The sequence below is a fragment of the Ursus americanus genome, chromosome 23 (genome assembly GCF_024610735.1).
Source record: "Ursus americanus isolate L20-20 chromosome 23, mUrsAme1.1.p, whole genome shotgun sequence".
Classification (NCBI taxonomy): domain Eukaryota; kingdom Metazoa; phylum Chordata; class Mammalia; order Carnivora; family Ursidae; genus Ursus; species Ursus americanus.
In genome coordinates, this window is record NC_142149.1 from 33,062,575 (window position 1) to 33,075,553 (window position 12,979).

General features: G+C 36.8%; 1 protein-coding gene across 2 annotated transcripts in view; it reads left to right on the forward strand.

Moving 5' to 3' along the window:
- Window positions 1-12,979, forward strand: part of BRIP1 (BRCA1 interacting DNA helicase 1) — a 178,856-nt gene that overhangs the window by 54,879 nt on the left and 110,998 nt on the right. For both annotated transcript variants that reach the window (XM_045773420.2, XM_087854564.1), the window contains exons 8-10: window positions 1,069-1,290; window positions 4,556-4,755; window positions 10,109-10,241. In XM_045773420.2, the coding sequence (XP_045629376.2) occupies window positions 1,069-1,290; window positions 4,556-4,755; window positions 10,109-10,241 (555 nt within the window). The remainder of the gene's footprint in view (window positions 1-1,068; window positions 1,291-4,555; window positions 4,756-10,108; window positions 10,242-12,979) is intronic.

Consider the following 12,979-nt stretch of genomic DNA (forward strand, 5'->3'; position numbering starts at 1 on the left):
GAAAAAGAGTTTAAAGTGTGATAACACTTCAATTGACAGACTCCCCTCAGGGTTGTGTTACACTGCTAAAATGGATGAGCCATTCTGGTTTTGCTATCAGCCTGCACAGGAGTGTCATTCTAAGTGCCCTTAAAGTGTAAACTTGCCGATTTTTTGGCTTGATCCAAAGGCACATGTGTTTTTGTTCAATGTTTCTTTTAGGGAAGTGCTCCTATACTGGAAAAACAATGCACTTATCTGCTAAAAGTTAATTTTTGTTTCAATTAAGAAAAAATAATCTTAACTTGCCCCAGAAATAACTCTTAAAAAATTATTTTAGGTATGGAAGAATATGTTTTTTGTGAAGATGAAATTTAACAGTTAATGATCACGTTCTTATTATTTTAATGTTGGGTCACATTTTAGAGAAGTATCCATATATACATATGTATAGAAGAAGTATAAATGAAATACATCAAAATGTTATTAGTACATTCTTTCTGTGATGGAATTATAGATAATTTAGTGGAATTTTTGGTACTCCTTTGTATCTTCCAGATACTTCATAGTGAACATGCTTAATTTTTTCCTCTAAGACATCCCTCTCTCTCTTTCTCCTTTCTTCCTTTCTTTTTATTTATTTATATGTGATTAAGTAATACTGTCTCATTGGCTCAAACTGAAAATGTACAAAAGTGTCTATAGAGAAAACTCTCTCTCACTCCCATTCCCGAGTCACTTAGCCGTCATCTTTGTAAGCAACCAGTGATACTATTGTTCTTGTGTAGCCTTCAAGAAATATTTTTGCCTCGTATCACTTTAATCAGAACAATGGCACAGCAAACATAATGAAAAACATTTTTTTCAGGCTAATTTGGAGTATCTAGAGCTGTACTGATCTGGAGCTCTATCTCAGTCAACTAATGGAGTTTCTTTAAAATGGTTGTGATTATGGATATGGTATAATTTCTCTCCTGTAAAATCTTTGCCTTGTGGTTTTAATGATGGTCTGAAAATTCTGAGATAAACTTGTTTTATTCCTTTGTTCCAGCTTTGATTCACATTTCAGTAATGCATGTTTGTTCTTAGGGCAAATCCTGCTATTTTTATCATGGTGTACATAAAATTAGCGATCAACACACATTACAGACTCTTCAAGGGATGTGCAAAGCCTGGGATATAGAAGAACTTGTCAGCTTGGGAAAAAAACTAAAGGCATGTCCGTATTACACAGCACGAGAACTAACAGAAGATGCTCACATAATATTTTGTCCTTACAACTATCTTCTAGATGCACAGATAAGGGAAAGTGTGAGTAACTAAGTGAAAACCAGAACTTTTCTCCTGCTCGTTGGAATATAAATGATCATTGTGAAAGCTTTTAGACGATTTGCTTTTTACTTTATTTTTTGTTTTATATTTACTTTATGTTAATGTATAAGCAGATTTGAGTACTGAAAACATACACTGAGGTGTATTAAAAACTGAATTTTAGATCTTGTCATCTTAATGTCCAAAGTAATTAATACTTTTAAGGACTTGGTACTGAGTTGGATTTTGATGGAGTTTTTAAGCCTAATTTAATAATGACATTTTGGGCTTGACAATTCTTTGTTGTGGTGGTTTATCTTGTGCACCGTAGGTTGCTGAGCAGCGTCTGGTTTTATCCACTAGACACTGGTAGCACCCTTACAGCTGTCACAATCAGAAGTGTCTCCAGACGTTGCCAAATATAACCTGGGGAGCAAAAAGACCCCCAGTTGAGACCCAGTAATGAGTATCACTCCTTCTATTTATGAATGGTCAGAATTATTTTTAAACATTCATCTGAAGAATCTATAGTTTGAAGAACTTTGTGAGGAGAATATGTATACTGTGCAAATTATGCTTTGTGAGCTTTTGAGAAATGAAGTTTGGATATAGCATTTGTGTTTATTTGCATCTTCTTAGAAACATCCAGTTGTTACAGCATAAGAGAAAAAGTGAATAACTTGGGGGAGCCTGGGTGGCTCATTTGGTTAGGCATCTAACTCTTGATCTCAGCTCAGGTCTTGATCTCAGGGTTGTGAGTTTGGTTTCCCCACTGGGCATGGCACTTACTTAAAAAAAAAAAAAAAAAAAAGGTAGGGGCGCCTGAGTAGCGCAGTCGTTAAGCGTCTGCCTTCGGCTCTGGGTGTGATCCCGGTGTTCCAGGATCGAGTCCCACATCGGGCTTCTCCACTGGGAGCCTGCTTCTTCCTCTCCCACTCCCCTGCTGTGTTCCCTCTCTCGCTGGCTGTCTGTCACATAAATTAAAAAAATCTTAAAAAAAAAAAAAGTAAATAACTTGGTATATTCACCTCTTATTCCCTCTTTAGATCTGACTGCACAACTCTCATTAGCTTGCTTTTTAAACTTAATAGGCATTATTATATTTACTGTTCCTACTGTCCTACCTCTTATTTGGTTGCCTCTTAGCTAGGCCCCTTTCATTTGAGCCACTGTACATATCAATGCCAGGTCAGTCTTCCTAATATTACTTACATTACATCTTTCTTCTGCTTGAAAATCTATTGCACTCTTGGCTCATGGGATGAAGTCCATATCTCCTTTTTATTTTATTTAATTTTTTAAATTTTTAAACATTTAAATTCAATTAATTAACATAGTTTCAGAGGTGAGTTCAGCGATTCATCAGTCTTATATAATACCCAGTGCTCATTACATCACCCCATCCCCTCGACTCCCCTGCCCTCCAGCAGCTCTCCGTTTGTTTCCTATGACTAAGAGTCTCTTATGGTTTGTCTCCCTCTCTGTTTTGGCCTTGTTTTATTCTTCCCTCCCTTCCCACACAATCCTCTGTTTGGTCTCTTAAATTCCACATGTGAGTGAGATCATACGATAATTGTCTTTCTCTGATTGACTTATTTTGCTTAGTATAACATCTTCTAGTTCCATCCATGTCATTGCAGATGGCAAGATTTCATTTTTTTGATGGCTGAGTAGTAGTCCATTGTATATATATACCACATCTTTATCCATTCATCTGTTGATTAAAGTCCATGTCTCTTAAGCTTATTCTCAAGATGCTCAGTAGTCTGGCTTGAATCTGCCTTTTCGTACATCTCTGCTACAAACTCCCAACTTGGACCCTTCAAAAATTACCTCCTCCCTGAGGAACCTTGTTCTTAATTATATCTCAGCTTTTGATGATGCCTATATTGATATGCCCGATTCCCTTTGCTATCCAAATCCAAATTCTCACCATTTATTTATTTATTTGGGGGGGGGGGGACAGAAGGAGAGAGAGAGAGAATCTTAAGCAGACTCCATGCCCAGTGGCGAGCCTGACATGGGGCTTGACCTCAGAACCCTGATATCATGACGTGAGCATAAATGAAGAGTTGGACGCTTAACCAGCTAAGCCACCCAGGTACCCCTCTACTCATCTTTTAAGCCCCGATATATTTCCTATACTTCCATGGTTCTTTTCAGTCATTGTCAACTCTCTGTATATTTTTCCCTCAGGATAACTCACTGGCAATTTCTTTGTAACATTTCTTTGTATAAGACAGCACTCTTTCAATTACAAGTGACAGAAAGCCACTTCAGTAGAACTTAAGAAAAAATCCTTGGCTGACTTCTTTGAGATGGCTTTATTCTCAGGCAGTTTCTTTCCAGTGGGAACAAAGATAACCACAAGCAGCCACCTAACCTGGAAAAAAAGAACACCATCTTGTATTCACCACCCGGATTTCTCTGATGGGCCTACCTTGAATCTTGTCTCCATTCTTGAACCTGTGACCACAGAGGGATGGAATACTTTATTTAATTGACAAGCCTGGGCTCTGAGTCTGTGTTGTGAAAGTGGTGATGTCCCTTAATTAACAGATGGAGTGTTCTATCAACATCACATGGCAGCTGGGGAAGAACAATTCTCACAATGAAGAGTTGTAGGAACAACTAAAATGAAACAGATACATGCTGTATTATATTAGTATTTTGAGAGCTTTTGAATCTTGTATAATTATTTTAGTTTTAAAGTTTTTTTTTTTTTTTACTCCTCTTATAAAATTATGTTGGAGATTGCATAGTGAGATTTTTATACCCTTTTGTGTGGCTAGCTGTACCTTAATCAGACTCACTTAACATGTATTTTGGTTGATAGGTTTGCAAAGTATTTTTTTTTAAAGATTTTATTTATTTATTTGACAGAGAGAGACAGCCAGAGAGAGGGAACACAAGCAGGGGGAGTGGGAGAGGAAGAAGCAGGCTCCCAGCAGAGCAGGGAGCCCAATGTGGGGCTCGATCCCATAACGCCGGGATCACGCCTTGAGCCAAAGTCAGACGCTTAACGACTGCGCCACCCAGGCGCCCCTGCAAAGTATTTTGAGAGTGAAAAATGGGAAACTGTAATGTTGAGCTGGTATTTGTTAGCCTTAGCTATTTAAAAAGTTTTAAGGCATAGAATCAGTTAGTTATATAATTATCCTTGCCATATTGGCCTATAGTGTGAAGTTTTAAATGAAATATTTTGCCTACTGCTGTTAAGTCCATTTTGCTGAATGTTTTACAGGAAAATTCTTTTGTCTTATAGATGGATATCAATCTGAAAGAACAAATTGTGATTTTAGATGAAGCTCATAACATTGAAGACTGTGCTCGGGAATCAGCAAGTTACAGTGTAACAGAAGTTCAGCTTCGGTTTGCTCGAGATGAACTAGATAGTATGGTCAACAATAATATAAGGAAGAAAGACCATGAACCCCTACGAGCTGTGTGCTATAGTCTAATTAAGTAAGAACATTTGTTGAACAGTGTCATTTGTGCTGCCTTTGTATTAAAAGCATGTTTTATTATGCCATAGTATTTTAATTAGTAAACTTTGATCAGGCAACTTAGGAAATGGATTATTCCTTGCCTGTTAAACTTTTAGAAATAGGCCAGTCCAAACTTTTGTCTTTATTCATATAATAAACAATCGATTTTTAAATTGATAATTATGTATCTTATTTCAAATTTAACAGAATAATTTAACAGCCCATATATGATTGTATAGGACATTGGGCTGAACATAAACTGAAGATGATTTTAAGTAATATATTTTAAAATTTTGGATTATGGCTTTAATTTATTGCTTTATCTTCCAGTTTGAGTAGGATTCTGGTTTGATGAGTTTTAATTACCAATATTTCAATACTCTGGTAGATTTAGTAATAGTTTTATTAAAGTTTACATTGAATTCCTTTTTATTGAACATTAGGTTGTTGATCTAGAATCTCTTTATCTTAGATATTGACCCTACATCCTATTCCATTTGCAGCATTTATCTCTTCCCCTCATAGTATACTTAAAAAAATTTTTGAATGTTATGTAGTCATATGTTTGAACATAAAAGGTATACAAATTTTGTTGTAAAAACTCCTTTTCACCCCATTCCTCATCGGCTTAGTTCCTCTCCTGAATAAGTTTATCATTCAGTGCATATTTATGAACAGTTCAGTGCATATGTGAGCCAATATAACTTTCCCCTATTCCTCCTTTTTTACTCAAATGATGGCATACTATACTTTCATTTTTTGTCTTCTCCATTTTTTTTTTAAGATTTATTTTAGAGAGAGTGTGTATGCATGTGAGGGTAAGGGCAGAAGGAGCAGGAGAGAGAGAATCTCTAGCAGACTCCCTGCTGAGCGCGGAACCTGACAATACAAGGCTTGATCTCACAGCCGTGAGATTATGACCTGAGCCAAAATCAAGAGTCAGACGCGTAACTGACTGAGCCACCCAGGCGTCCCATTGTCGTCCCTATTTTTAAGCATAATAATATGTTATTTTTTAAGCCATTTTATTGAGGTATGATTGACATACACAAAGCTGTAAATATTTGATGTATACAACTTTATGAGTTTGCAGATAAGTATACATCCATGAAACTATCTTCACAATCTATGCCATAAACATCACGTCTGAAAGTTTTCATCTGCCCTCTTTATTTTTTTTATAAGAACACTTAATACCCTCTTAGCAAATTTTTAAGTATACTGTACAGTATTGTTATTTATTGGCACTGTACTTTTACCTGTATTTTCCTGTATCTTGCCTTTTTTCATTTAATATATTTTGGAAATGTTTCCGTATCAAGACTTAGAAAGCTTTCTCAGTTTTAAAAAATAGTTGCCTAGAATTCTGGTGCATAGATGTACAATAATTTAGCTAGCTTCTAATTAATAGGTACTGAAGTTCACAATCTTTTGCTGTTATATTGCTGTAATGAATAACTTTGAACATAAATCATTTCATATGTATGTGAGTATATCGGAAAATTCCTTGAAGTGGAATTGTTGGGTCAAAGCATAGATCTACATGTGATTCTGATAGGTATTTCTAAAATTTAGACAGTAAGTGAGCGGGTGGAGGACTAATTTATACTCTTGTCAGCAATGTATGAGAGAAGGAAAGTTTTTTTTTTTAGTCTGATGGGTGAAAAGTGGTATTCCAGTGTAGTTTATACTTACATTTCTCTTACTATGATTGGCATTAAGCATTTTTTTTAAAGATTTATTTATTTTAGAGAGAGAGCACGGGGTGGCGGGAGACAGAAGGAGAGGGAGACAGAGTCCCAAGCAGACTCCGCACTGAGTATGGAGCCCAACGTGGGGCTCGATCTCACAACCTTGAGATCACCACCTGAGCTGAAACCAAGAGTAGGACACTTAACTGACTGGGCCACCCAAGCGCCCCAATATTAAGCATTTTAAAAGGCCATTTTTACTTCCTTTTCTGTCGACTGTCTGTTGACATCTCTGTCCTTTTTTTGGTTTTGTTATGGTTCTTATTGATTTGTAGACACTCTTTGCAGATTAACCCTTTGCCTGTCTGTGATAAAAGTTGCAAATACGTTTTCCCCTATTTTGCCATCTGCCTGTGCCTTTCCTTGTGGTATTTTTGTCATGTAGCAGTTTGCCATTTTTATTTCACAACATAATTTGTTGAAAGAGTTGTCTATAGTTGCTAATTCTATTTTCTCACTTCCTGGTCTCTCCTCACTGATCTCAGTTATGTTGTTGTCTGCAGAATTCTACTAAAACTGTTCTTATCAAGGTCATCAATGATCCATATGTTGCCAAATCCAATGGTTAATTTTCTGTTATCTTACTCAGCATCTCAGTAGTGTTGTTTGGGTATTGTGGACTACCACTTCTAAGAAAAATGTTTTTGGCTTAACTTCTGTGAAATAATGGAAAATATATACACATTGTTCTTTGTCCCCAGTTCCTGGCACAGAGTTCCTAAAACCTTTGTAATTTCCTAAGTGATAAGAGCACTAAGAGCATGTTTGACTCCAGTTCCTGACAGAACTCCTAAATCCTTTGGGATTTCCTGGGTGTTAGGACTGTGTTTTGTTCTAATAAGGTGGTGCTTGGTGGCCTCCTGGATAGGGGTGGTCACTAGAAGGACTAACCATGATTAGAAGCTTAGAACTTTCAGCGCCACCTTCCCTCTGGAAAGGGAAGAGGGAGTGGAGATTGAGTTGATAATATATCATGCCTACATGATGAAGCCAGGATTCAGAGAGCTTCTAGATTTCCAGGGACAGAAGCTCCTGTGCTCAGACCCTTCCAGACCTTTCCCCATTTATGTCTTCATCTGGTTATTAATCTGTATCCTTTATTGTATAATAAACTGGTAAACATAGGTGTTTCCTGGAGTTCTGTGGGTTGTTCTAGTAAAGGATCACACCTGAGGAGGGGTCATAGGAACCTCTGATTTATAATTGCTTGGTCAGAAGCACAGATGACAAGTTGGACTTTAATGCTGGCATTTGAGGTGAAGAGGTGGGGAGGGCATTTTGGTGATACTGAATGTTTAGCCTGTGGGGTCTATGCTAACTCTAGTTAGTGTCAGAATTGAATTGAATCATAGGACACCCAGCTAGTGTCTTGGAGAATTGCTTAGTGTAAGGAGAAAAGAACCCCACATACATTTAGTGACTAAATGTGTCAGAAGTGAAGTAGTGAAACAAGAGGAGACATACATGAGTACTTTTTCCTAGACAGCCTCTGTGAGACCTTCTGGTTTTCCTCTTCCTCACAGTTTATTCTTTCTCAGTTTCTTTTGATAATTCTTATTCTGTTTGATGTCTAAATGTTGAAGTGCCTCAGAACTTGGTCCTGGGACCTTATTTCTTCTCCATCTCTGTACTTTGCCTAATTACATAACCAAGTACCATAGTAGTACTAGTAAGGCCTGAATCTGTGTGTAGCTCAAGCAATGATAAATCTAGATTCTAGTCTGTCTCTGGAGTGCTATTTTCATATATCCAACTGTACTTTATATGTCTGTTTGGATTTTAATTTCAACTTTACAGAACAAACTCCTTCCCGTCCCCTGCCTGCTCCCCCACAAATGCCCCGTCTTCCTTTTCTAAGCAATCAGTTCAGCCAGTTCCTCAAATCAGAAATCTGTTATCCTTGATCACTGCCTCACCTCATCCAATTCATCTGTAAATTTAATAAATGCCACCTGTACAGTATATACCAAATCTTTCAACCTCACATCTATTATCCCAGAATCATCTCTGAACTAGAATTCTGTAACAGCCTCCAGCAGGTCTCTGCTTTCATTCTTGCCTTTCTCCTGTAATCCATTCTGGCTTCGAAACTGGAATCATCTTTTAACACTTAAAATAGATTTTCTATCTCTCTCTCTCTTTCTAAGATTGTATTTATTTAGAGAGAGAGAGAGTGCACAAGTTGGGGAAGGGATAGAGGGAGAGGAAGAGAAAGAATCTCAAAGAGACTCTGCAAGTGCAGAACCTGACGCAGGGCTCGATCTAATGACCCTGAGATCATGACCTGAGCTGAAATCAAGAGTCTGATGCTCAATGGACTGAGCCACCCAGACGCCCCAGATTTTCTTTCTCTTATTTAAAATACTCTGTTTAAGGGGTGCCTGGGTGGCTCAGTCGGTTAAACATCTGACTCGACTTGGGCTCAGGTCATGATCTCAATGACCCCATGATCAGGGTCATGGGATTGAACTCCACATCAGGCTCTATGCTGGGTGTGGAGCCTGCTCAAGATTCTTTCTTTCCCTCTCCCTATGATCCTCCCCAACCGCCTGCTTACAGGCTCACGTTCTCTCAGTCAGTCAGTCAATCAACTGATCAATCCTCCATTTAAAACCTTCCAGTTGCATTTTGAATAGAATCCAGATTTCTTACCTTGGCTCAACATGATCTGATTCCTGCTTATCACTCTAACATTGTTCTAACATTGTTCATAATGTTATTCTTTTTTGCACATTATGTTGCAACAACAGTGGCTTTCTGTCAGGTCTTTAAATAAGCAAAATTTCTTAACCACTTCAGGATCTTTGCACTAGCTGTTCTTTCTGCTTGGAGTTCTCTCTCTCTCTCTTTTCTTTCCTGATCCTTTCTTGACTGGGTACTTTTTGCATTCAATTGTTAGAATAAATGTCACTTCAGAGAAAATTTCCTTGACATTCAAATTAAAATAGCAAGTAGATTATATTAAGCTAATTTATTTTCACTATATGACTTTCCATTACCTGATATTTTCTTTTTTCAGGTATGTGTTTCTAAGTTTATTTCTCCCTTTAGTAGAATGTAATTTCCATGAGAATAAAGATCTTGCCTATTTTACTTAATACTGTATTTCCAGTACCCAGTACAGTGTCTGGCATAATATAGGCATTCAAGTACTTACTGAATGTAAAAATGTGTGTGTATACATAAAAATGAATATATTTTCTAGTAACTCTTTTTTGTCTTAATATTAACACCTTAATTTCTTTATTAGATTGTTTTATATTTCCTTTATGCACATTTGGGATAAGCTCCTATACCTGGTTCTCAGTTGGAGAGATAAAGTAAAGCAATGTGAATCCAAAAAAAACACAACTGGGAAAATCACATGCATGTTTCTCTTTTCTCCATAAAAGTTTACTTTTTAGCTGTGTAAGTATTTATTATGCAATATGAAACACACATGCATTTTAAAAGATGTCTGAATCCACATCTGTATCCTAAGAGCTTCAAGGAATATGATCAATGTATCACAGTTCTCTTTGTTTTGTTGAAATAGTGCATGTAAAGATGATACTGGTTGATGGAATTGTTTTATTTTAGTTGGTTAGAAGCAAACTCTGAACATCTTGTGGAAAGGGATTATGAATCATCCTGTAAAATATGGAGTGGAAGTGAAATGCTCTTAAATTTACACAAAATGGGCATCACCACTGCTACTTTTCCCATTTTGCAGGTAAGATTTTTTTTTCCACCTGTGACATTTATTTAGTGAATGAGAAATTGTTTAACAGTGAATAAATTAATCCAGACATAAAAAGCTGCAATTTAATTGTTTTAAAATCTTATTTTATTATCTAAGTTTGGTAATCTTTAACTAATGGTGTAAATTATGGATTAAAAAAGTAGCATTATTTAGTTTGAAAGAAATAGGGCTTAAAGGAATGAATTGCTTTGTTCAAATCTAAAAGAAGTCAATATTTTTAGGTTGTAAAATTATTTTGTCAGTTATAAAATTAAAAATTTGGAAGATAAAAAGATAAATTCATTTTTTGTTCTCCTTAACTTAGAGGTTATAAACCTGGGTGAATAGAAATCATGAGTGGGCTGGAGGTTACTGTGAACTTCATGAAATTGTATGTAAAATTTTATGAGTATGTACCTTTGTACCTTTTTCTGGATAGAGGCTTTATGACTTATATTGTGAAAGCTTCTTTTTTTCCTCCAGATGAGAATGTTTTTCTTTTCTTCTTATTTATTTAAATTCAGTTAGCCAACATATAGTTATTATTATTATCATTAATTTCAGATGTAGTGTTCAGTGATTCATCAATTGCATATAACACCCAGTGCTCATTACATCACATGCCCTCCTTAATGCCCATCACCCAGTTTCCCCATCCCCCTACCCACCTCCCCTTTTGCAACCCTCATTTTGTTTCCCGTAGTCAAGAGTCTCTCATGGTTTGTCCCCCTCTCTGATTTCTTCCCATTCAGTTTTCCCTCCCTTCCCCTCTGATCCTCTTTGCTATTTCTTATATTCCACATATGAGTGAAACCATATGATAATTGCCTTTTTCTGATTGACTTATTTCACGTAGCATAATACTCTCCAGTTCCATCCATGTCCATGTAAATGGTAGGTATTCATTCTTTTTGATGGCTGAGTAATATTCCATTGTATATATAAACCACATCTTTTTTATCCATTCATCTTTTGAAGGACATCTTGGCTCTTTCCACAGTTTGGCTGTTGTGGACATTCCTGCTATGAACATTGGGGCAGGTGCCCCTTCGTTTCCCTACATCTGTATCTTTGGGGTAAATACCCAGTAGTGTAATTGTTGGGTTGTAGGGTAGCTCTATATTTAACTTCTTGTGGAACCTCCATACTGTTTTCCATAGTGGCTGTACCAGCTTGCATTCTCACCAACAGTGTAAGAATGGTTCTCCTTTCTCCACATCCTCGCCAACATTTGTTGTTTCTGGTCTTGTTAATTTTAGCCATTCTGACTGGTGTAAGTGGTTTCTCATTGTGGCTTTGATTTGTATTTCCCTGATGACATGATGTGGAGCATTTTTTCATGTGTCTGTTGGCCATTTGTACTTCTTCTTTGAAGAAATGTCTGTTTGTATCTTCTGCCCATTTCTTGACTGGATTATTTGGGTTTTTTGGGTGTTGAGTTTGGTAAGTTCTTTATAGATCTTGGATACCAGCCCTTTCTCTGATATGTCATTTGCAAATATCTTCTCCCATTCTGTAGGTTGCCTTTTAGTTTTGTTGACTGTTTCCCTTGCTGTGCAGAAGCTTTTTATCTTGATGAGATTGCATTAGTTCATTTTTTATTTTGTTTCCCTTACCTTTAGAGATGTGTCTTGCAAGAAGTTGGTGTGGCCGAGGTCAAAGAGGTTGCTGCCTATGTTCTCTTGGATTTAATGGATTCCTGTCTCACAATTAGGTCTTTCATCCATTTTGAGTTTATCTTTGTGTATGGTGTAAGAGAATGGTCCAGTTTCATTCTTCTGCATGTGGCTGTCCAATTTTCCCAGCACCATTTATTGAAGAGACTGTCTTTTTTCCATTGGATATTCTTTCCTGCTTTGTCGAAGATTAGTTGACCATACAGTTGAGGGTCCATTTCTGGGTTCTCTATTCTGTTCCATTGATCCATGTGTCTGTTTTGTGCCAGTACCATGTCTTGATGATCACAACTTTGTAATATAGCTTGAAATCAGGCATTGTGATGCCCCCAGCTTTGGTTTTCTTTTTCAACATTCCCCTGGTTATTTGGGGCCTTTTCTGGTTCCATACAAATTTTAGGATTGTTTGTTCTAGCTCTGTGAAAAATGTCGATGGTATTTTGATAGGGATTGCATTGAATGTGTAGATTGCTCTGTGTAGCATAGACGTTTTAATAATATTTATTCTTCCAGTCCACGAGCATGGAATGTTTTTCCATCTCTTTGTGTCTCACCCAATTTCTTTCATAAGTGTTCTGTAGTTTTTAGAGTACAGATCCTTTACCTCTTTGGTTAGGTTTATTCCTAGGTATCTTATAGTTTTTGGTGCAATTGTAAATGGGATCGATTCCTTAATTTCTCTTTCTTCAGTCACATTGTTAGTGTATATAAAATGCAATTGATTTCTGTGCATTGATTTTGTATCCTGCCACATTGCTGAATTGCTGTATGAGTTCTAGCAATTTTGGGGTGGAATCTTTTGTGTTGTCCACATAAAATATATTATCTGCGAAGAGTGAGAGTTTGACTTCTTTGCCAATTTGAATGCCTTTTATTTCTTTTTGTTGTCTGCTGATGCTAGGACTTCTAGTACTATGAAAATAGTGGCAAGAGTGGGCATCCTTGTCATGTTCCTGATCTTAAGGGAAAATCTTTCAGCATTTCCCCATTGAGAATGATATTCACGTTGATTTGCAAATGTTGAACCACCCTTGCAGCCCAGGAATAAATCCA